Below are 22,235 nucleotides of genomic sequence, written 5' to 3'. Positions count from 1 at the left end.
GAATCACTCACTGAATCAGTGAATGAATGAATCAAACAAACAAACAAGCCTCGCTCATTTCCTGTTGCAGACGACGCAAGCCCGACAGAAGAAGTCAAGGTGGAAGTGCTGCTGGTGACGTCGTTTGCAGAACCATTCTTCCTTATCTAGTCACGTGACACGAAATTCCGAAGGAGGACCGAATGGACGGCATTTTCAGGGGACGAACCCTTTCGGCGACATTCCTATCGACGTTCTTGTCTGCGCGGGCTCGCACTCTCGTCTGCAAACTCGCTGCAGCCTACTTACGCGTTTCGCTAAGACCGTGCATCACTGCGAAAACCACGGCTGCTGTCAGCCAATCAGCGGCCGCCTTCACGAGGCTGCCTGCACGTGACTGACCACCGGCTCATCGCTGTTTACCATGATTGGTCGCAAGGAAAGCCGTTGCAACGTGCGAAGGCCGCTTGAATTCCATCCTTGAATGGGGGGACAGCAGACTTGGCTTTTATCAACTGTGGTGCAGGAACTTACCGAGACAATGTTCGAGCGAAAATTTTGCGAACGACGTGCCTGTGTTTCTGCAAGTGACCTGATGTTTTCTAGAGAATATTTTATGGACACGTTTTTGCGGAAAGCTGTATTTATAATGTGCATTTCAAGTCAAGTTGTGCTATAATTATTTTATTTTTGCGAGGGTGAAGATATATGTGCAGGGTACCAGAAAAGCGTCTTTGCTTGTTTTTTGTTTCCCTTGGTCGTTAACGAAAGGTGCTATATGAAATGCGAGTCCGACTTATTGTTGTAGCAGTTTAGGGTGCGCAGGCGGGATTCTTGCAGATGGAAGATGTACGGTTGCTGAGGAGACAAAATGTGATACGTTGCACTTGCGAGTTTCTGGGACCATGTATGTGTACAAGCGAGCTACGAAAGCTGCGGCAGTGACGAGACGCGAACAGGTTGGTGTTTTTAAGCGAAATGTTATGAAATATATTATTTATACGCAACCTGTAAGCACTCCATGGACTCCTTCCCTGGCCATTCGGTGCAGGCACGGATTCATGGCTCACTTTTGGAGGCCGGGGTTGGTCCAGTTTGAACCATGTATTTATTAGACTTCTTTTGTTCGAAAAATTGGGTTCAGCGTGGTTTTCCTATGTAAAGTTTCTCCCTTTAGGGGGGAAAGGGGGGGCGGACTCTCCTCCTCCTCTTGGACTGCGAGCTGAAAGGAGCAATGCTTGCCTGATGGAGATAGTAAAAAAAAAATTCAGGGGGACACTTTGTTGACGTAAAGTGCGCTGAGGCGAAAGCCTTTAGCGCGGTGTCGCTGCCTGTGTCACCGATGTGTGGTTAAGATGTTAAGTACACAATTGTTTGTGAATCTTAAGCTCTTGAGACACTGGAGGGCGTTTGGGAGGCATCCGTCTGATTCGACGCCTTTCCGCACTCTCCAGCGTCCTAGACAAGGAGAACTACATATGCTTTGTCAGGAAGTAGCGTAGTCGTTAGCAGGCTCGGCTGCGGAACGGAAGGATGGTGGTTCGAATCCCATCGTGCGCAAAGTTTTTCTTATCGAGTTGAAGAGCGTAACGGACGGACGGACGGACAGGGTCGTGGCCGCAAGTATGAACTATTAAAGGCTTTCGCCTTAAAAAACTGTCGGACTTCAACCACATCACCGGAAGTGACACTCCGTACACATGACTTTTATAGAGCAGGGCCAACGTGGGCAACATAATCGTAGGGCTGCAGCTGCAGGAACGGCGCTATCAGATCAGGTGTCAGGGGTTCCGTACGCCACACATGAAAATCCACCGGATTTTTTTCTTGGTAAAAATTAACCGTTTGGCTTTCTGTGGTACTGCAGACGTTCGTCGGGCAGTGAAATACGTATTCATTGGTGAGAAATTTCTAATTATCAACGAAATTTTCCAAAAAAATGTGCGCTAAAAATACGAATAGCGCACTTTTTTTAAAAACTATGCACCAACTGACCCGCCAAACAGTTCTGCTACGAAATTTTTCCCGCCACTCGATTCAAGCTCATGATGACGTGGAAATTATGAACTGTGATTTCTGGCTTAAAGTGCAGCGAGTCAGGTGAGCGGATGATATTAGTAAGTACGCGGGGATAAGGTGGCCGAAGCTGGCAAAGGACACGGTACGGTAATTGGAGACACAAGGGAGAGGTCGTTGTACTGCGGAGTACACTGCTAGGCTGACAGTGATGAAGATGGTTTATGGGGGCTAACGTCCCAATGCGACTCAGGCTATAAGGGACGCCATAGTGAAGGGCTCCGGAAATTTCGACCACCTGGGGTTCTTTAACGTGCACTTACATCGCACAGCACACGGGCCTCTACAATTTCGCTTCTATCGATATTCGACCGCCGCTGACAACGACGAAGAATTAGTCGATATGGGTCAACTTCAACTTGCACACTGACAACTCCCTTAGATTTTACAGCGAGGGCTGTACATCACACGGATTATGAAGGGCCTCCATGGGCAAAGCTTCAGTGAAGCCGGTCCGCGGCGCACAGCTAATATGCCGTCTCCGTAGACTGGTCTGACGTCAACGCCAGGAGCAAGAGGTCCTGAGCGCGCGTGGCAGCTAATGCGGCGTCACAGCGTGGAAAAGCGGAGGAAGGCGCAACAGCTAACACTCCAGACCTCTCAGCCGGTAATGCCGATGCGCCTGCCGCCAAGTGCTCACAGATCAAAGTCGCGCTCGACGAGTGAGCAAGAACGAGAAAGTCGCAAATGCTAGCGAGAGAAAGCAGCAGCCGCCAATCACCCAGCCACTCATTGAAAGCGCCGTGCCACTTGACGTCATCGCAGTGTAGTCGCGGAAACAGCCGGGGGCGGCGACACTTGTCTTCATTTTTCGAAGATTTCTATCTTACATGCGCTCAGTCACCTGCGGAAGCAGCTTGTTTGTTGTGACATAGTGGTAGTCTGTTAAACTACAAGTCAACGCCGATTTGTCTTCAATGTCTCTTGAACACTGGGTGACGAGGTACGGGCATCAATTTTTCACAGAGAAAACTTTCGGAGGAAGACAGATTTCTGGAGCTTCCTGTTTCGATTGGCGTCAGTAACTGAATATTTTGCGACGTCGCAACGTCACGTGATCACACTGCAACCAATGGCACTAGGTTTTCTCTCCAGCTATCAACTTTTTTCTCGGTGATGTTAAAACGGTACATGTACACCACCTTCAACAAGAGCGTGTTTCTCTCTAGCGTTTGCGCCATGCCAGGTGAAAGACACAGCTCAAGCTGGCGCTTTGCACAGACGGGCAAAATGTCGAGAAACTCATTTCATAAAGGCCTGCGTACACTTGTCAGCGCACTAAAGCCACTTGAGAGAACGTGGCAAATTATTGCGCATTATTTTGGTGTATGATGAACATTTGCTCACTCCAGATAGCTAAGCAACCTGTCAAATGATTTAGCTGCACGCCCTGCCGTTTGCGCTTTCGACTTGCCAAGAACAACTCAAAATGGGCACCTTTAGTACAGAACGGTGAAGTGCCCGTAGATATGGTCGCGTGAATAAGCATTGTTTCATTAGACCGGACGGCGCGAACGCAAATAGATATACCGTGCGCCAACATTTCAAAGGCGGCCTGGCATCTCGCGAGATCGATGAAGAGCATGCCTTCTAGTCACCCTGGGATCAATTCATGAGCAGAGTTCTGTGCGGGAGAGACTCCAGCTTGAGCACAGCGGCTAGTCCTGCAGTTACGGTGGGACACTGATGCCCAGGGATATAACATAACAGCACAGGCACCTGGTATGTTTGAAAGAAAGGTTGCCATTTCAATATCCCAACCGAGAAATCGTCACTTGCCGTTACCCCAGTTGGGACACCACAATTGAGCAAAAACAATCGTGTTATTCTACACAGAGAGAAAATAACATCTAAATCATTACCAAATGAAACACGGTAAAAGTTTATTACTCACTAGACTGTAGAACATATTTATGTACATCACCACAATATGACGTCGTAAAAGCAGTAAAAAAAGTAATAGCGGGAAACAAACCCAGCATGCCCTCAACAAACTTGCAAGTCCCCTGAGATGCATTCTGCCGCAATCAGACCTAAAGTGTGAGTGTTATTAACGACGATATGGTGCAGCCACGCACAGGTAGTGGAACATGGAACTTATCTAAAAACATTTCTTCAGAATAATTTCAGCCCCAGCCAATTAGTGACCCAAAGTTCATTGTTCTTTTCGAATTATTGGACGAACAGTTCAAAACTCCTGCTGTGTAGCTGCCGAATGCCCAGCTTGTAAACTTCAGCTGCATAACCTCAAAGAACTTACACCAGCACGGGCTCTGAGAACTGCAGTTATGTAGCGAGTCCACCCGCATAAGCTTGGCTGGAACGCGCACCTTGAGTTTTCGGATGCCACGATTATACATGGTAAGAAAAGTGTCGATTCTAGTGCAACAAACAACGGGCTTTTCCATAACGCGCTCCATTAGCGGGGAAGGTGCAAGCGACTGGGCATGTGCAGCTTGTGTTGCTCAGTTGTAGGCACAGCACAGCTTGGCAAAAAAGTTGAACCTTCTCCGCTGAAAAGCAAGAAGGAAGTAGAATGGTTAGAAAATAAACATGCTCAGATAAATGAGGCAGAAATGCGCAGCGCTCAAACAAACTTCAAGTCATGCTACAACAACCCGATTAGCATCTGTCTCAAATGGTATTATTAGCTGTAGGTATACGAGGCACTCTTTGGCATGTACTATTTCGCATCTTCGGAGAACTTAAAGGGACCCTGAAATGATTTCGAGGGGCATATTCTAGTGCAAGAGATCTGTAGAGGTGGCCTTTGCCGGTATTCGAGAAGAATTTGAAAGCTGTAATTTTGAAAGATAATTTTTGAAAATCGCTGCTCGCAGTAGCTCGGAACCGATTACGGCGACACCTCACCGTCGCGTCCCCTACTTCGATCACGTCAGTGGACAGTCTGGGCGAGCACTTCCCGCTGGCGTTATCTAGCTGAGGGACGCGGCGGTAAGGTGTCGCTGTAATCGGTTGCGAGCTATTGCGAGCAGCGATTTTCAAAAATTATTTCTAAACAATAGGGTCCACGCACAGCTTTCAAATTTGACTCGAATACCGGCAAAGACCACCTCTACACATCTGCTGCACTAGACAATGCCCGTAGAAATCATTTCAGAGTCCCTTTAAACAGGGTAGCTCCTCTGCACTCATTCGCAAAATTGTCACCGCAAAAGACAAAAAGAAAAGATCACTGCTTGAAGCATCTTATGTAACGGCGCACCGACATATTCAATCCACAGCGAAAAAGATTACAGAAGTTGTAACATGCATTGTTGAATGGACGCTAAGGAAAACAACATCCAGTTTTTTTTTTTCATAGTATAAGTGGATCCTATAGCTCTTTCTGGCTATGCTAATGTTTACCGGCAGCAAAAAAGGAATCTGTTGCTGAGCACATGGATTTAAATATCGAACACTTTTTCCCTTGCTTAGTTCGAACTCGTGACGTCAAGAGAGACTCCGTGGTCGTCTTTTGGAAGTTAGTGCAGGCGTACACTAGCCTCAGGGATCCGCTCCGTACATACTGTCTTGATGCGCATCTCAATTTGATTGCAAAAGCGGCCCGATGGTGGCGACATCAGCATTTAAATTCTTTTTCTCCATATTTTCAGACTAATAAAAGCTCCGTTTTTAGCGAAAGTAGCGTACACGTCATTAGAACGCAGTAGCATATTCATACAGACTACCTTCACTGTCCTCGCTGTCCCTAAGCCTAAAGGCAATGGCACCGCAGCACTATGAGTTAATGCTAGGCAGTTGGCGTAGGCGTTGTCAACTGTGGCGCCGCAAAACGGGGTCGGACATCCACACTGCTGCCGTTTTGGGCCCAATTAGCAGCAGTTGTAAACGAAAGCACAGGACCCACGCGAAGCAGCTATCAGCTGTTTCTCGCTCGCGGTATCGGAGACGGCACTGGATGGCGACCTTGCACACAGTTCGGATAACGCCGCTGTTCGATATCACGGGAGCTGTCCAGCTTCGCGATAAACACCGCCAGATAAGTATGCACAGTCTTGGTCAAAAGTCGTAAGGCCACAGCCTTCAGCTGCAGCGAAATGAATGTTCCCAGAATGCTCCCTGTAACGGATCATTCAAAACGCAAGTGAAGCAGGAAGCTTCGCTACCGCAAGAAGAAACCCTCTGCTAGCAATTCAAGGTAGCTCGGTCTTTAAAGGTGCCTTAATGGCTCTCTTATAAGGCTGAAGCGAAAGGCCTTTGGCCCTAAGACTTTTGACCAAGATTGTACATTCGGTGCCCCTAGCCTTGATGTTCTAAATGGCTTCTCAGCGAGTACAGGGTTTTGCGCCGGTGGTTGAGTGAATATCCTTGGAACATGGTGGTGAAGAGAGCCGACCAGGGAGAGGTTCGACCCTCAGCTCTGCCGGGCACTCGCCAGATTTTCAACGGGCGTAAGCTTTTTCTTTGGCCGGTGCTCGATTCATTCATAGGAGAAATGCTTCCGAAAATAGCCTGAGATTCCATGCGCTGGCGCAGATCAAATACATCTGCCATGGCGCTCTTTGGCCAAGCTGCCCTCGCGTCGGTAAAATTAAATCCAATCATCATGTCTTTGAAGTCTCCCCACAACTCGAAAATTGGGCATTCGCAATTTTACTGTGCAATTATGGGAATGAAAACGAAATTAGAATTGACATTAAAAATCCCCAGGTGGTTGAAATTATCCTGAAGCCCGTCCACACGGCACCTATTTCTTCCTTTCTTCCTTCACTCCCTGTTCTGCGCGGTTCCGAGGTATGTGAGAGAGTTACCGTGCCATTTCCTTTCCTCAAAAACCAATTTTCATTTCCTTTTTCTTTACTTTGTGACATGATTCCTGGACATGCATTATGGACGTGCTTTCGGGACGTGCTTTCGGGACGTGCTTTCGGGACGTGCTTTCGGGACGTGCTTTCGGGACGTGCTTTCGGGACGTGCTTTCGGGACATGCTTTCGGGACATGCTTTCGGGACATGCTTTCCGGACTTAGGTGTCTATGGGCACTCTTCGGAGTTGATTTAGTTCTGGAGTGCGCTTACGACGTTGCGTACCCTCATCCAGCAATTATATTGTCCTACTCCATGCATGTCTCGTATCTAACAGATGATCCCATGGAGGCAGTTCTTCACACAGTCTTTCTTTTTCTGCTGCCCTCAGGTACAACGTTTTTTAATAATCTGGCAGTCTCACTCTCTCATGTTAAGACCCTGGAAGTTGTCTTCCGCGTTATACCCCTGTCACACGGGACGTTGAATGTCATTCGGAGCGAATGACATTACGTTTGAATGGCGTTTTTTTCGCTGCTACACGGGCACGGTCAATGACATTCACAGCTAACGACATTCGCCCATTGAATGAGTTTCCCGAACTCATGCAAGCGCGACCTGTGTAATCTCGACGACAGCGGCTTGGAGAAAAATTACAAAACTGATTATTGAGAACAAAACGTATTCAAAGAAAACTTTATTTTAATTGCTGCAATGAACATTTGAATCATTTTTTTTATGTAAAATAAGGTATTTGAAGCGATTTGCGCAACTACACTCTTGTTCCCAGTCGCCGCCAGTTACTGTAGAGACGGCCGCGTTTGTTTACAAACCGTCCTCCATCTTGCCTGAGTAGCGTGGTCGTCACTCCGTTTGCCTTCAGTGCTCGCAATGGAAAACAACTCTGCAGCTTCGCCAGCCCAGCAGAAGGCGTGTGAACAAGCAATGTTCGCTTGCACTGTTGCTCATCAGCGACTGTCAAGAATTCGGCACCAATTTCGCAGCCCTCCATAGTGCCGACAGCGGGAGGAAGTGCGGGCGGCATGTACGGGAGGGATCGTGAGCGGCTTTGAGCCTGTCTTGCTTTGGATATTTCAGTGGATTGCCTGTTGACTATTGCTGCCGCAAGGCGTTGCAAAAAATTTTTAAAGAGTCTATTAATGTGTAACAGTGTGATACTAGCAATAAACATAAAATATGTGTATGAAAAACATGATATGTAACGTTCTGCTGTCATAGCAGTTAGCCGATGGACATCGCCATCATTTGCAAATGCCGTTTTGTGTACCCGTGTAGAACGGGAACGCCAGCAGGCAATGACATTCGTTGTGAATGTCATTCGCTGCGAATGACATTCAACGTCCCGTGTGACAGGGGTATTACTTGCGCAGCGTGCCATCCCGCAACATCTCATCCTTTCACGTTCAAGCACTAACCCAGACTGCTTTTTTTCCTGCGTGCTAAAGCTAAACCTAAGGCTGGACATGACGTCTCGAGCTTGCTTGCGCCAGGCAAATAAGCAAGGCAGTTCTTACCCTGATGGCGAGGCGGCAGGCCTTGAGGATGACTTCGGAGACTCCGGTGCCGTCCTTGGCGGAGCACTCCAAGTAGCCCTTGGCCTTGATCTTCTTGGCCACTGCGAGGCCCTCCTGGTACGACACGGGGCTCTGCCGTCGCTCGCGAAGAACCTCGATGGTCTCCGGGTCCTCCCTCAGGTCCTGCGTGTGCGCAAGAAAGACGGCGCCGACGAAAGAGGTCGTTCAGCCTGCGACCAGTCACTTGCAAGGCATCGCAAAAGCATGCGTCTCCAGAACTGATGATCCTCAACGTGTCGCTTAACCTCTACAAACAGTCATCATTGTCATTAACCACGTTATGCCCATTGCAGGACAAATGCCTCCTCATCTGAAACAAATTATCCCTATTCGGCGCCAGGCACGTGCACCATTTACCAACAGTTTTATTATTATCGGCCCACCTGACCCTCATCCCTTGGAGTCCTCTCCGTTACCTTCACAGACCATCCGTTCTCTTGCTCGTTATGTGTCTAGTAGAGGTTCATTTGCTTTTTACTACTGTATGGCCGCATTTGGTGCGTTCCTGGGAGGCAGCGTCGTTGCCCTTCCGTCGCGTTTCGCATAGTGGCGGCGCTGAGGCGCTCGCGTAGCTGCCCACGTGACCGCAACTACCAACTTCTTTGGCTGAACACGAAGCGCCCGTTCGGGATACTGTCCACGTGACCATTGCGATCAACTCTTGTTTGGTTGAACATGGGGAGCTCGTTTAGTTCGTTTATAGGGGTTTAACGTCCCAAAGCAACTCAGGCTATGAGAGACGCCGTAGTGAAGGGCTCCGGAAATTTCGACCACCTGGGGTTCTTTAACGTGCACTGACATCGCACAGTACACGGGCCTCTAGAACTTCGCCTCCATCGAAATTCGACCGCCGCGGCCGGGATCGAACCCGCGACTTTCGGGCCGGCAGCCGAGCGCCATAACCACTCAGCCACCGCGGCGGCCGAACATGGGGAGCGAGTGCTCGGGACGCTTCCTACGTGACCAAAACGACCAACTCTTTTGTCCTGTACATATGTCAGTGCGTAAATAGAATACCTGCATATAGTACCTCACTCCCCCTTATCCTTTCTGCCGGTCCCCTCTCCTCTTTCATTTCATTTCTCCAGTCTGGCTGCTATCCTTTTATTTAAGCTGCCTCAGTTCAGGCGCTTCCCGTAGCGATGGCAGATGCCGAAGCTAGCAAAAATATTTTCCTTGCTTTTATCATTTTTAAGAAACCACTACTATTACTACAACTCTTTTTTTTATCATAGGGAACAGAAGTTCCGGACGCTGCTCACGGACCCGCAAAGACCAACTCCTCTTTTGTTGAACGCAGGGAGCACGCGTTTGGTATGATACCCGTGATCATAGGGAGCACACGTCCGGCATGCTGCCAAGAAGCCAAAACGGGGATCACTCGACAGTGCGTGCGATCACTGTGTACGCGACAATCTGCTATCGAAACTACACTTCGATCCCCGAGAGTGTCGCACCTTCTTGTTGCCGACGAGCAGGATGGGCACCTTGGGGCTGAAGTGCTTCACCTCGGGGCTCCACCGGACCTCGACGTTGTCGAGGCTCTCGGGGGCGTCGATGGCGAACAGGATGATGATGACGTCGGTGTCTGCGTAGCTGCGGGTGCGCAGAACATCGTACGTCTCCTGGCCCGCCGTGTCGCACAGGCTGAGTCGAACCTGCCGGAGAGAACGCCGTCCATGTTTGTGCAGAGTCGCCAAGCTGCTGGTGCACCGGGACTCGTTCAAGTCTATATACCTCATCCACTCATTATAAATGGTGCAAAATAATTCAGTCCCTCGTATACTCTCTAATATAAACGGCCATAAATAAATAAATAAATAAATAAATAAATAAATAAATAAATATTGCCGCGAGTGAGATTCGTACCCGCGGCGGCGCGAACAGATCAGCTTCGCTGGCCACTGCACGAGAGCACTATATATAGGTCTCGTGTTAAACTGCATGCAGCGCACTCTCGCGATGCGAATTGCACATCGTCGTCTTCATCAGCTGATACTACTATCGAACTAAAATCGTCGCCAGACGTGCCGACGACCCAGCAAAGCAAAACAATGAGTCAACCAGACTAAACGCATTCTTTCGTCGTCTACTCGATTTAACGAAGTTAAAACCTTACTTTTTCCGTAAGGTGCTTCACCATGCACATTTGCGCAGTGAGCTTATCTATCCTCCACATCGCATTTACCTCCGTACTGACCACACTTACAAGGTCCGTATTCCATCCTGCAGAACTACCCCTTACTCAGTTATTTCTGCCGCACACGTACTGTTGTTGGCCACGAAAGTTTACGCGATGCGGGTATGCAGGAAAAACTATTTCGACACATTCACGCATGTCAGTCCCCTGAAATCCTCTTCTCCCTATTCTCCGCGTAACGGACCTTAAAGGGTCAATGAGGTCAAACTGAAGCTGGCCTTTGTCGATAGGGCAGCATGTTATAATCAGAAACAGACCGCTCTCACTGGAAACGGGGCTTTCCTAAGGTAGAAAAGACGAATAAACGAAATACAGGTGTCGCCATCATCGGAATATTCCGCAAGTATACTGCGTGCGTGGACACAATTTTGCCCAGAGGCTACGCTCCACCGCCTTTCACTTCAAAACGGTGAAAACCCATATTTTTCGGTAAGGACGTCACGAGTTCAAATCGACTGGTGGAAAGATTTTTAAATCCAATTTTCTCACCGGTAATTGCGCCTGCCGTCGGGCAAACTTCTACAAAGGAAGAGTGTAGCGACCCGCGCGGCTGGCAGTGCGCGTGATGCCGAAAAGGACGAAGTGTCCCCGGCACGCGCTAAAGAGAACGCTCGCGACCTTGGCCAGGGCCGGACGCTGCCGCCGCCGCTCCGCTGCTGACTTCTCTTCGATGGGCCTGAGTAAGTGTGGCTGCGGTCGCCTTCCTGGGCGACCTCCACATTGCGGTGACCTGTCGAGCCTCATCTTCTCCCGTAGCTGCGTTCCTGGATGGCGGTTACCGATTACGCTAAACGAGCCGCCGTGCCGTCCTATGACCCGGGCAGCAATCGCTGGAGCTCCTACGGCTTCGTGCCTCAGCCCATGTGCTATCACACTGCAGTCATCGTGGGCAAAAACGACGTCGTTGTGGCAGGCGGCCTGGACCCCCTTTGCCTGACAAGCAGTGGCAGCATGCAGCCATCGGGGAAGGCATTTTTATTCTGCAACACAAGAAAGAGGTGGACCGAGCTACCAACAGTGCACCGCGGACGTGCCTTTCATGCCACCGCCGGCTGCTACGACCGCATAATCGTTTTGGGCGGTATCGATCGCACCGGCCGGACGCTCAGCAGCGCGGAAATATATGACCTCAACGCGAAGCAATGGTCCTTCATCCACCCAATGCCGATGGCTCTCATGGGGATGGCTGCAGCCACCATCGACAGGCGAGTCTACATCGCGGGGGGCATTACACGCGGCCCCGACGGGGACACCCTCCAGGACTCAGTCTACGCATTCGATCTGAGCAAAGACACCTGGACCGAGCTACCAGCGATGACGGAGAAGAGGGCATTTTGCTCGGCCGTGCCCGTGCAGCCTGACCTCTGGCTAGTAGGGGGCGTCCTGGAGCTGAAACCCGAGGTCAAGTGCACCACTCAGATCGACGTGCTCCGTCTGGCCTCGTCCACATTGGAGCGACGATGTGATATGCCATCGCCTAGGCACTCTGTTTGCTTGGCAAAGATAGGCTACGAAGTGTATCTGGTTGGGGGCCAGGACGACAACAACAGCCCGTGCGACGACGTGGTCCTGTTCAACCCCCTCCGTCGCAGGGTCATGCCGTGTGAACCGCTGCCGAGGGGCTTGGCGGGCGCAGCCACCGCCGTGATGCCCGGCGATTGTTTAGATTGGCGACTGTTTCGTGGGATTTGGCCAACTACAAATGTGACGCCGCTTAACCGGGACAGAGCGGTGACCGTCATCCAAAAGGCGCGGCTTCATCGTGAGACCTTCAGTCCGACATCTAAAAGCTACAGCGACGACAACGCCTCTGGGGTCTTCGGTGCAGCGCAGTACCGAGATTGGGGCCTCCACTCTGCGGCTCCAGTGCATCGAGCCCTCTACAAACGCCCGGCCCAACTGGCGCCTTCGGTCCGTCCCGGGCCCTCATCCGACCCTGCGCCCCCGCCCTCCTGGCACCTCCGGGAACCCCGGCCGTGCAGGCACCCCGCTCTCCCGGCGCCTATGGCCCCCACAGCACCCCCGGCCCTTCCGGAACCCCTCCTGATGTACTCGGTCCTCCTGGCGCCACCGACCCTTCCGGCGCCCCTGGTCTTCTCGGCGACCTCGTGTCTCCCGGCGCTCCCGCCGCCCCCCACCCTTCCAGCGGCCCCGGCCCTCCCGGCGCTCCCGGTCCTCCCTGAGTCCACGGCCCACCCAGCACGAATGGACCTCCCGGCGGCCCCGAGCTTCCTGACATGCCTGACCCTCTCGGCGCCCCTGGCTCTTCCGGTGGCCCGGCCCCTCCCGGCACCCCCAGCCCACCCGGCAGCCTCGGCAATCCCGGCGCCTCCGGCCCACCCAGCACGCCCGGCCCTCCAGGCAGCCCTGACTCTCCCAGCGGCCTCGGCTCTCCCGGCACCTCCAGCCCACCCGGCAGCCTCGGCAATCCCGGCGCCTCCGGCCCACCCAGCACGCCCGGCCCTCCAGGCAGCCCTGACTCTCCCAGCGGCCTCGGCTCTCCCGGCGGCCTCGGCAGTCCCGGCGCCTCCGGCCCACCCAGCACGCCCGGCCCTCCCGACGCCCCCCGCACTCACGACGGCCTCGCCCTTCCATCGGCTCCGGCCCTTCCTGCAGCCGCGGCTCTCTCGGCACCCCCAGCCCATCTGGCGGCCTCGGCTTTCCCGGCGCCCCCGGCCCTCCCGTAGGTGTCGGCTCTCTCGCCGCCCCGGGCCCTCGCCTTCGGACCCGGAACGCCCTTCACGACTCTTGACGCATATCGACTGATCGTCCAGGAGGGGAGCCCTGTAGCGACCCGCACGGCTTGCAGTGCGCGTGTTGCCGAAAAGGACGAAGTGTTTCCAGCACGCCGGACGCTGCCGCCGCCGCTCCGCTGCTGACTCCTGGGCGACCTCAACACAAAGAATGTCAGAGAATCAATCTTTGCACGGAACAATAATTGCACGAATTTCTCCAATATTGCACGAATTTGTCCTCAATGCCAATTTTTTGCTTGTTTGTTGATACAAAAAAATGAAATGAATCATGCATTTATGCGTATAAAGTTGCGTTCCTTTGAGTAGTTTTGATCTGCAGTTCCTTGGTTCCTGCATTGTCTTCCAGTTTTGTGTGTAATGCGCCACGCCTTGCTGTAAAGTGTATAGGAAGGCCGGCGGCCTTGTCAAGCTGTCCTATGAAGCAGCTTTTACTGCCGGTCTCCCGTGTCATATCATATGGCGCAAATAAAGATTATTATAAGGGGCAACAGAAGAGGTTTCAGAATTCGACGAGCTTAGAGGGATGGAATGTGTGAAATTAGTTGTTTGCAAATCGTGCTGAGTGTTAGCTTTTGAAATGGTGACGAATGAAGCCGCGATGGCATTCAGGCTCCCCCGCAGAGCACAGTGCCGGGTAGCCGCGCCCACATGACGCCAACGGCGGTACAATTTCAACGCACAAAAGTTTGCTTGAAAGAATAAAACCAACGCCACCCAAGGCACAAGCCGCAAAACTCTGCTTGGCGGCACCGGGCGATGATGCATGACAGGATGTATGCGAATGCAGCCGAAATCTAAAATCTCGCGAATAATCGGGTAATTGCCTAGTTTTACCGCATTCCTGCGATGCGATAAGAAGAAGCTGGAAAAGGAAGGTGCTGGGTTCGTTAGCGACCCGTCTGTGGTTTTAACAAAAAAAAGAAAAACTGTTTTTAGCCGATCATTTGTGAAATGCATGACTTGCGAGGATAACTTATATCTCGCATGGTGTAGGTGATTGTTTTGATTTCTTGGCTGGCTCTAACGCTTTTATGTTTGTGTGTCCCATGATTAGATGCGTATAAATATGCGTAATGTCGAAAATAAACACAGTTGAAAGTTTTGCGCTCGTGTCTTGTGTTCTTATGTGGTGTTGTCCCCTTGTCTTGAGTATAGCGCTGCCCAGTTTCAGAGGCCTGAACACCGTCGCGACTTTAATCGCGGAGTACGTCACCATTTCAAATCCTAGCGCAAAAAAAGCTTTGCATGCTTTATTTACAAGGTTCACAAATTCGAGTCTTTGAATCTCGTTGAATTTAAAACATGGTCCAGCGCCATAAATGATCCCGGACCAGACATCGAACCGACCTTTTTCTTGCCGACATTGACCTCGGTGATGACGGTGTTGAAGACGGTGGCGCGCAGGTTCTCCGGGAAGACCCCCGTGATGTAGGTGCTGAGCAGCGACGTCTTGCCGCAGCCGCCGTCGCCAACCGTCACCAGCTTCTTGTAGAAGTCGACGGTGACCTCGGGCTTCTCCTCTTCCTTCATGGAGTGCCACGAGGCTCTCGCGTCAGACCTGCAGCGCCATCATCCTCCTTAATTCAGATCACCAGCTGGTGGCCCTCCACCTTCCCACAATAAAGCCAGAGGTTTCGTCGACCGGGCAGTGGATGAGTTTTGCTCCGTGAATTTCACGAAGGACGCCATGATGACGTATCATGACCTAACCAGTAATTTTAAACTAGACAGGAGAACTTTCCCTCCTCCGCACAAGAGCTTGACTAAAGAACAAGAGGTTACGGGGCGTCGTCTACAGACGAGATCGATACGCACCCCATCACTCCTCGCGCACATTTATCCTGAACAATACAACCCGAGCTGTAAACACTGCGGCCAACGGGCCAACTACGATCACATCCTATGGGATTGTAAAATAGAGCCACCTGCGGGTGATCTATTTACCGCTCCTTCTCTCGAGCGGTGGGTGGCCGTGCTGGCTAGCTCTGACCCCAGAACGCAAGTTATTATGCCGGCGGAGTTGGCTGACAAAGTCGTCGAGGGCGTTGTACTCTCGACCACTTAACGCGAGCTCTTAGCACCAAGCTCTTTACGACGAATGAAATGTTTTGCAATGAATTCCTGCTTTACCGAGGCACTTTGGGCCAATTGGTGCTACACAGCATGGGAGAGATAGGACACATTAAGAGACACTGCGTCCTGTCTCTCCTGCGCTTTATCTATTCGTTAGTTTTGGTTTTAATGAGGTACAAAGTTTTGGGTGTCCATATTTTTGCCTGGAAAGAAGCCTACGCACCCAGCAATTATAAAAAATGCGCTCAAAACACAAAACACTAGTGCGCAGAGTCAGCAATTAATTACAAACGATTTTATGCCGGCAGTTTCGGTCTCGGTCGGCGCGCGCCAGCGCTGAAGTGCACCGTGACGTCACGGTCGGCCGGCCAACCTGGACAACCACATTCCTGATGATGACACCACATTTAAAATTGTCGAGAACAAATTAAGGTCACAAGCAGTATGAGCTTCGGCAGAACATGTAGCATGTAGTATGGATGACCAGTACATCCGAACCTTACCAGATTGTCAGTTAACTGAACATGGCAATGTTTAACGATCGGACCTTATCCAGTGAGGCTAGTCTAGCGGTGCTATTACAGGATTTAAGAGGTATATATACACGGTGATGCCCTAAGACAGTGAGGCTAGGAGGACAGGTGAAGAAAACACAGTGATAAAAGGACGGCACTTAATATTCTGTCATGGTTTAGCGGATACACGAGAACTAGATGTGGGATTCCTTGTCAACTGGGATAAGGTACCTGCAGCTGGCTCAAGACCGGGTTAACTGGAGAGATATGGAAAGGTCTGTGCCCTACAGTGGGCATAGTGAGTCTGATGATATGTGACTGGGAGAGAAAAGAGGCGATCGGGCCTTGATGGTGTTAGGGGGCGTTGGCTCAGCGTGGCGGTCTTGTCACATTTTTAATTTTTACAACCCCTCCTGCCCTAGCTACCTCACCCTTATGCCCACTTAGAACTCGGCTACTTGCAATGCCTGATCGCCCTCCAATCGCACAACTCTCACCCACCACACCCTCCTCATCCTCAACATGGCGTACTTGGGAGGAGATTGTCGCCTGCTGTAAGTGCGCCTGCCTTGTGACAGTTCTGCGATTTGCAGCAGACGACGCAGCGCCAAATTCGTCAGCGTTATGTGAGCACACGTTATCTGCCGTAACATTTGACGTCACAGCGCGCGGAAACCGAAACTCGCGGAGAAAAAAGCGCCGTTTGGTGTCTGTACTCCTTTGTGAGTCTGCATTGGTGAGATCTGAAAGCCAAACACACGCTTCCCATCGGATAACCGTCTATGAAAAAGGAAAGAGGTACCGATGCAGGTCGCAAGAAATACGTGAGGTACACCGAGAAATCGAGGAAAGCTTAGACGATGCATGATTGTCTCACGATGTCCGATACGCCTCCCTATCTAATGCTATTTCACAACGCGCAGCCCCTCCTCCGCTACACCCCTGTGACGATGCTGCCGCAGGGAGACTCCCCTCTGATTAAAGCCACTAGATTTTGTTCACGAAGGCGTCCGAATGGCCTCCGGATGTCTCGTCCAAAAAAGCTGGGAAGATTTATTTCCACCAACACTGTTATGGTGAATAATGTAAAGAAATTAGCGCAAAAATATAGACAATGAACCAGGGAAGAGGCGCATATCACGATTATAAGAGCTACTACCAACTGACTCATTGTGGTGTAAAGCAGAAACCATAAATGAAAATATGAGCATGCGCGAAGACAAGGGGCAGTACAGGCAACTTCAGTCTGACATGGCAAAAAGGTATTGAGAAAAACACAATCAGCATCATGGTTAGGGCGCTCGTCTACTGAGCCGGAGCACCCGGGTTCGAACCCGACCGCGGCGGCCACGTTTCGATGGAAGCGAAATGCAAAGGGCGCCCGTGTGCTGTGCGATGTCAGTGCACGTTAAAGATCCCCAGGTGGCAGAAATTATAAGGGAGACCTCCACTACGGCACCTCTTTCTTCCTTTCTTTCACTTCATCCTTTATCCGTTTCCTTAGGACGCGGTTCAGGTGTCCACCGAGATGAGACACATACTGCGCAATATCCTTCCCTCAGAAACAAATAAAAACAAGTTCGACCACCTTGGATTTCTTAACGTGCACACGGGCGTTTTGGCGCTTCACCTGCACCGAAATACGGCCGGCAATCGCGGGCAAGATTCGAACCCGCGACGTTGACCTCAGCAACTGAATGCCACAGCCACTGATCCAAAGCAGTGGATCGCGGAGAGTACTGTATACACCTACTGCCGCGAAAACAGCAGGCTCAGATGGGAAAGTAGCGCATGGCTATACAGTACTCAAAAGCACGGGTATTGAGCAGCGAGATTTCTTTGTCTTCTGAAGGCAACAGACAGCTTCATCCTGTCTGAAAACTCCACGTTGGTGCGTACTTATATTGGCCTTGACACGCCGCATCCGTGAGGCCAACCATGTATCAGTAAACAAAACTTTCCTCGGAGCAAGGTTTAACGTAAATAGATAGTGCACTTCTCATCTGAGGTCCGAGCAATGCTCAACTGTCCTGGTAGCTCAGTGTCGAAACGGTATTAGCTTCTTTCCACGCTCAAAAATTTTCTAAAATGCCTCGCAAGTAGCGATCTGCGTTTTAGAGCCCTCCGAAATTTTATATCGGTAGTGGAATATTAATATTACGCAACCTGGTTAGGTCGAATAGCATGACACATAATATTGAACATATGACCAGCGTGTTCATACGTTTCAGAAGCAAGCATGTATTAGTGCTTCACTAATAAATTGAGAAGTAAACGTAGCGCGTAGAAGGCAGAGCAATTTCGGCGTTAACAAAATTCGAAAGAATTCCCCTCTGCGGAGTATCAGCTTTTTCTGCGTTCTTGCAAACAGCAATAAGGCTTGCACAGTGATTCCCCAAATTGGTATTTATGAGTCAATATGGGCGAAATCCGAAAAATAAAAAACAGCAGCGCAAGCAATAACATACGTACAATGAGAAAAACACAAATGACGTCAGTGACTAGCCACCGGCTTTATTGTCTCTAATCGCCGCCGTCGTATACCCTGCGTCGCACAGCAACCTAATAGAGCGCTTTTTTTTTTTTTTGAAGAAGTCAAGGACGTACCATAATGCGATACAGCGCGAATAAAGACGGGGACGAAGCGAGACAAGACACCACAGCGCTGTGGTGTCTTGTCTCGCTTCGTCCCCGTCTTTATTCGCGCTGTATCGCATTATGGAAAATTACCAACTAGCCCGATCTGCCACTCTTTCAAGGACGTACACTGATACATTAGCAAAACAAAAGGTGAAACGAAACAAAATCAAATAACCATTATCCATTTCTGAAGCAATAATAGACAGAATGCCTTTGAAGGATTGATGACTGGTCTATAAGGGCTAGTGGCTGTGGGAGCACAGACATAAATGACTAATAAATTATAAATAATTGGTTATGAAGAAATGAAAGACAGAGTAACCGCTTCACTTCTCATGGAGAAGGTGGGAGTGAAATATGCAAGAGGGAAATAGTCGGCGTAGTGAAAGACTGGAAATTAGTTTCGACCACCAGGCGTTCTTTAATGTGCACCGGCATCGCACAGGTCACAAGCGCAGTTTGCATTTCGCCTCAGATAACTAACCGCTACGCCCCATTTTCAGTCATTTCTGGCTTAAAGTTATGTACAATGACGATAGAAGCAAGGGTGAAAGTACAGCTTCGTTGCTTGTAAAAAAAAAAAGTTACGTAACAACATATTAGCGGCATGTCACGCAGCCAGACGAAAATGCTTGCAGCGCACTTGGCACTTTTCGTTGGTTTTCGTTGCGTTCACGCAGAATACCAATACTGTTGCCGTTATCTTGGACAAACTAGAATCTCACAAGAATGGTGCGTTTGAGCCCGATGGCTCTACGTTGGTTACTTGCAGCGTAGCTAGCACATAAGTGGACTGTTTTGTGCTTTTTTTTTATTCGTGTAACAGCCCCGATTCTTTTCTCACACGACACTTTCGCGCGCTTGTCACATTCCGCGTCGGGCACAGTGACACCGCGCTAAAATTCACGCCAGTCAAGCAGCCGCTTTGCTGAGAGCACACAGAAAAAGCGTGCGGGGTGGGGTTGTGAGAGCACTAAAATGAATTCAACCGTCCCTGCTTCTGTAATTTACGGGTGAAAAAAAAAAAAACGAGAGACCAAGCAGATGCTTGGATCAAAGAGCGGTTTTGGGTTCGTTACTACTTTCTATGGTACACAAGCATCAAAGCACTGAGGCTAATTATAAGGGAGTGCCTTATAAATTCCGGTAAGCTTAGATACGCACTAATACATCACTACACTACGAACCAGATGTCCCTAAATGTGGCACAGGGGTAACCTTGAGTAATGCATGCGTTTCCACCACCGTTAGTCATTTAAAAGAACGACCATTACTTCATTTTAGATGAACTGGAAAGCGACCATCAGCACAGTTGGTCTCCGCATGGACTAACTGTTCATCGCGATAAGGGCTACGTCTAGGTCCATTTGGCACGGCTTAGGTTCGTAGTGCAGTAGCGCCCGACATCTACGCTGCATTCAAAGCGCAGAAACAAGACGCTACCTCGTTTCGCACTTACTGTTCACTGGACATAGGCAGTGCTCGGAACGGCCATGGACGTTGAATGACCCACGGCGTGCCACAGGGTCAAAGAATTGTTTCTTCGATTCCAGCCTTCTCCGCCTCCAGGCAAAGGTGTAGCTCGACGGTTTTTGACGAAAAAAGAAACAGGCGAAAGCGTCCTCGTACAGGCCACGGTCGCGTATTTGGGGCCGCGCAAGTCGTGTTCGTCCGATAACGGCCGCGGATTGTTTTACTGCTATCAGATAACGGTTTGAAAGCACCCGCCCCCAACTTCAGCTCCGGCGTCGGGTCAAGCGCCTCGACGCTAGCGCTTGGAGCGCCATCTCCTGAGCGTCGATGAAGTCTTGCTCGGTGGTACGTCGTTTCCCACCAGGAGGGCGTCGCAAAAACTACGCTTCGGCCCACTTCAGACAGATGCGTTAAAACATGAATAATAAAATCACCAAGCTTTCAGTCATTCTTCGAGCCATCTTTACACGCATCACCATCTATAAATCGCGTCAGACTAGCGGGATCTCTCGTTTGCAACGGGCAATACAGTAGTACAAACTCACGTGGACAGGTGACGCGCCCATACTCCGCGCTATTCGCGTATTACGCAGACAATTTGCTAAGCATACGACAATTTTTTTTTTGTTGGGAGTGTACACGTGCGTAACTAAACAACGAAATTCAATGCAAAGGTGCCTTATTGTCAGGTTCATCCCGATGAAAAGAGGTGACACTGAAAAAGCGACTTGTTCCAGAGGTGCACAAATTGCAGGAGCGAGTACTCGCCATGTGGCATCTTATAACACATGGAAAGTCCTCGAAACAAACGGAAATTACTTTGTGCAATGTGCAAGGTCAACGCAATGTTCAGAATAAGCGATACACGCCCATTTTGTGAAGTCCAAAGTGCCACTTCGGGTACTAGTGGTTTCTTACAAAAATACCGAAGTCAATTTAATGAATTTTGTGTTTGAAGTCGCACGATTTCATTTGGCGGATGCTCTGTGCCGCACGCCTTTGGCAACACGGAGAAAACTTTTATTGTACTAGGTTTAAAGTTTTGTTTGCTTTGGAAAGTTTGGGTGGTAACTATTTGGAATAGTGCGCCATTGTTCCGTGGAAAAATGAAATGGCTTGGATTGGTTCAGTTTATGGGGTTTAACGTCTCAAAGCGACTCAGGCTATGAGGGATGCCTTATTGAAGGGCTCCGGAAATTTCGACCACCTGGCGTTCTTTAACGTGCACCGACATTGCACAGGGCACAGGCCTCGAGAATTTCGCCTCCATAGAAGAAATGGTACTTTCGAAGAGTCGGTTGGACCCAAATAGAAACGACTTCCTCCTAATCCTTTACAGTTGAGTTTTATTGCTTTTTATTCAAGTTTTGTTTTTACTAATCTAATGAAGCGAGTTTAGCATGGACGGGGACTGAATACTTGAAAGCTCTGACTCTTTTCTAGGCCTTTACGAGAAATGTTTAGAATGACTCACCGATCCCACTGTGCGTACGGCGGCAGAGTGCCGATCCTTGCGCGCGACCAGTGTGGTAGTACCTCAGAAGTGAGCGGTTTAAAAAAACCTGCTCCGCCGCTGTCGAATCTAACTCCCATGAGTGAAGGCACCCACTCCCAGGCCCCTATGAATGAATAGCCCTGCTCACTGTACCATCTGAGTAAATGCACCTGCTCCCAGGCCCATCTAAGCACGCAGTGGGTGCATGTGCTCTCAGACCAACCTGGGCGGATCCGGAGTCATATATTATATAGATTTGGGTGGGTGCACTCGCTCCCAAGCCCATCCGAGTGTATGCGCACTTGTTTTCAGGCCCACCAGAGTGAAGTCATCTGTTCGCCGGCCCACTGAAGAGAATGCACATGCTTCCCTGCCAAACTGAGCGTAGGTACCAGCTTCCATCCCCAGCTGAGGGGATTCACATATTCCCAGGCCCACCAGATTGGCGGCACCTGCAGCCACACCCACCAAAATGTTTCGTGTATCTCCGGGCCCACTTGAGTGAATGCCTCTGCCTGCGTGCCCAACTGGGTAGGTAACCTGTCCCATGCCCAACTGAGTGAAGGCACCTGCTCCACGGCCCACCTTAGTGGTCAGTGGTCACCTGTTCCCAGATCCATCTGAATGAATGAGCCGCTTCCCAGAATCCCGCTCGCAAAATCAC

General features: G+C 50.2%; 2 protein-coding genes across 5 annotated transcripts in view; one reads left to right on the top strand and one right to left on the bottom strand.

Annotated features, from left to right (window-relative positions):
* The window catches only part of LOC144107702 (ras-like GTP-binding protein rhoA), a 41,825-nt gene extending 40,673 nt beyond the window's left edge, over positions 1-1,152 (top strand). For 2 of the 4 annotated variants that reach the window (XM_077640832.1, XM_077640835.1), the window contains exon 5: positions 71-1,152. In XM_077640832.1, the coding sequence (XP_077496958.1) occupies positions 71-118 (48 nt within the window). In that variant the 3' untranslated portion in view covers positions 119-1,152. The remainder of the gene's footprint in view (positions 1-70) is intronic. The other 2 variants (XM_077640834.1, XM_077640833.1) reach the window with 2 other exon arrangements.
* Positions 1,153-3,909: 2,757 nt separating this feature from the next.
* LOC144106546 (ras-like GTP-binding protein Rho1) lies at positions 3,910-20,279 on the bottom strand. Its single transcript, XM_077639393.1, has 5 exons — positions 20,063-20,279; positions 14,723-14,933; positions 9,877-10,077; positions 8,360-8,542; positions 3,910-4,568 (listed from the first exon to the last, which is right to left on the bottom strand). Exons 1-5 carry the CDS (start codon positions 20,074-20,076, stop codon positions 4,521-4,523), a joined length of 657 nt encoding a protein of 218 aa, XP_077495519.1. The 5' UTR covers positions 20,077-20,279; the 3' UTR covers positions 3,910-4,520.
* Positions 20,280-22,235: the final 1,956 nt, after the last annotated feature.

This window comes from Amblyomma americanum, chromosome 10, assembly GCF_052857255.1.
Source record: "Amblyomma americanum isolate KBUSLIRL-KWMA chromosome 10, ASM5285725v1, whole genome shotgun sequence".
NCBI classification, from domain to species: domain Eukaryota; kingdom Metazoa; phylum Arthropoda; class Arachnida; order Ixodida; family Ixodidae; genus Amblyomma; species Amblyomma americanum.
Note: the sequence above shows the minus strand (reverse complement) of the source record. Positions and strands in the feature narration are given on the sequence as shown.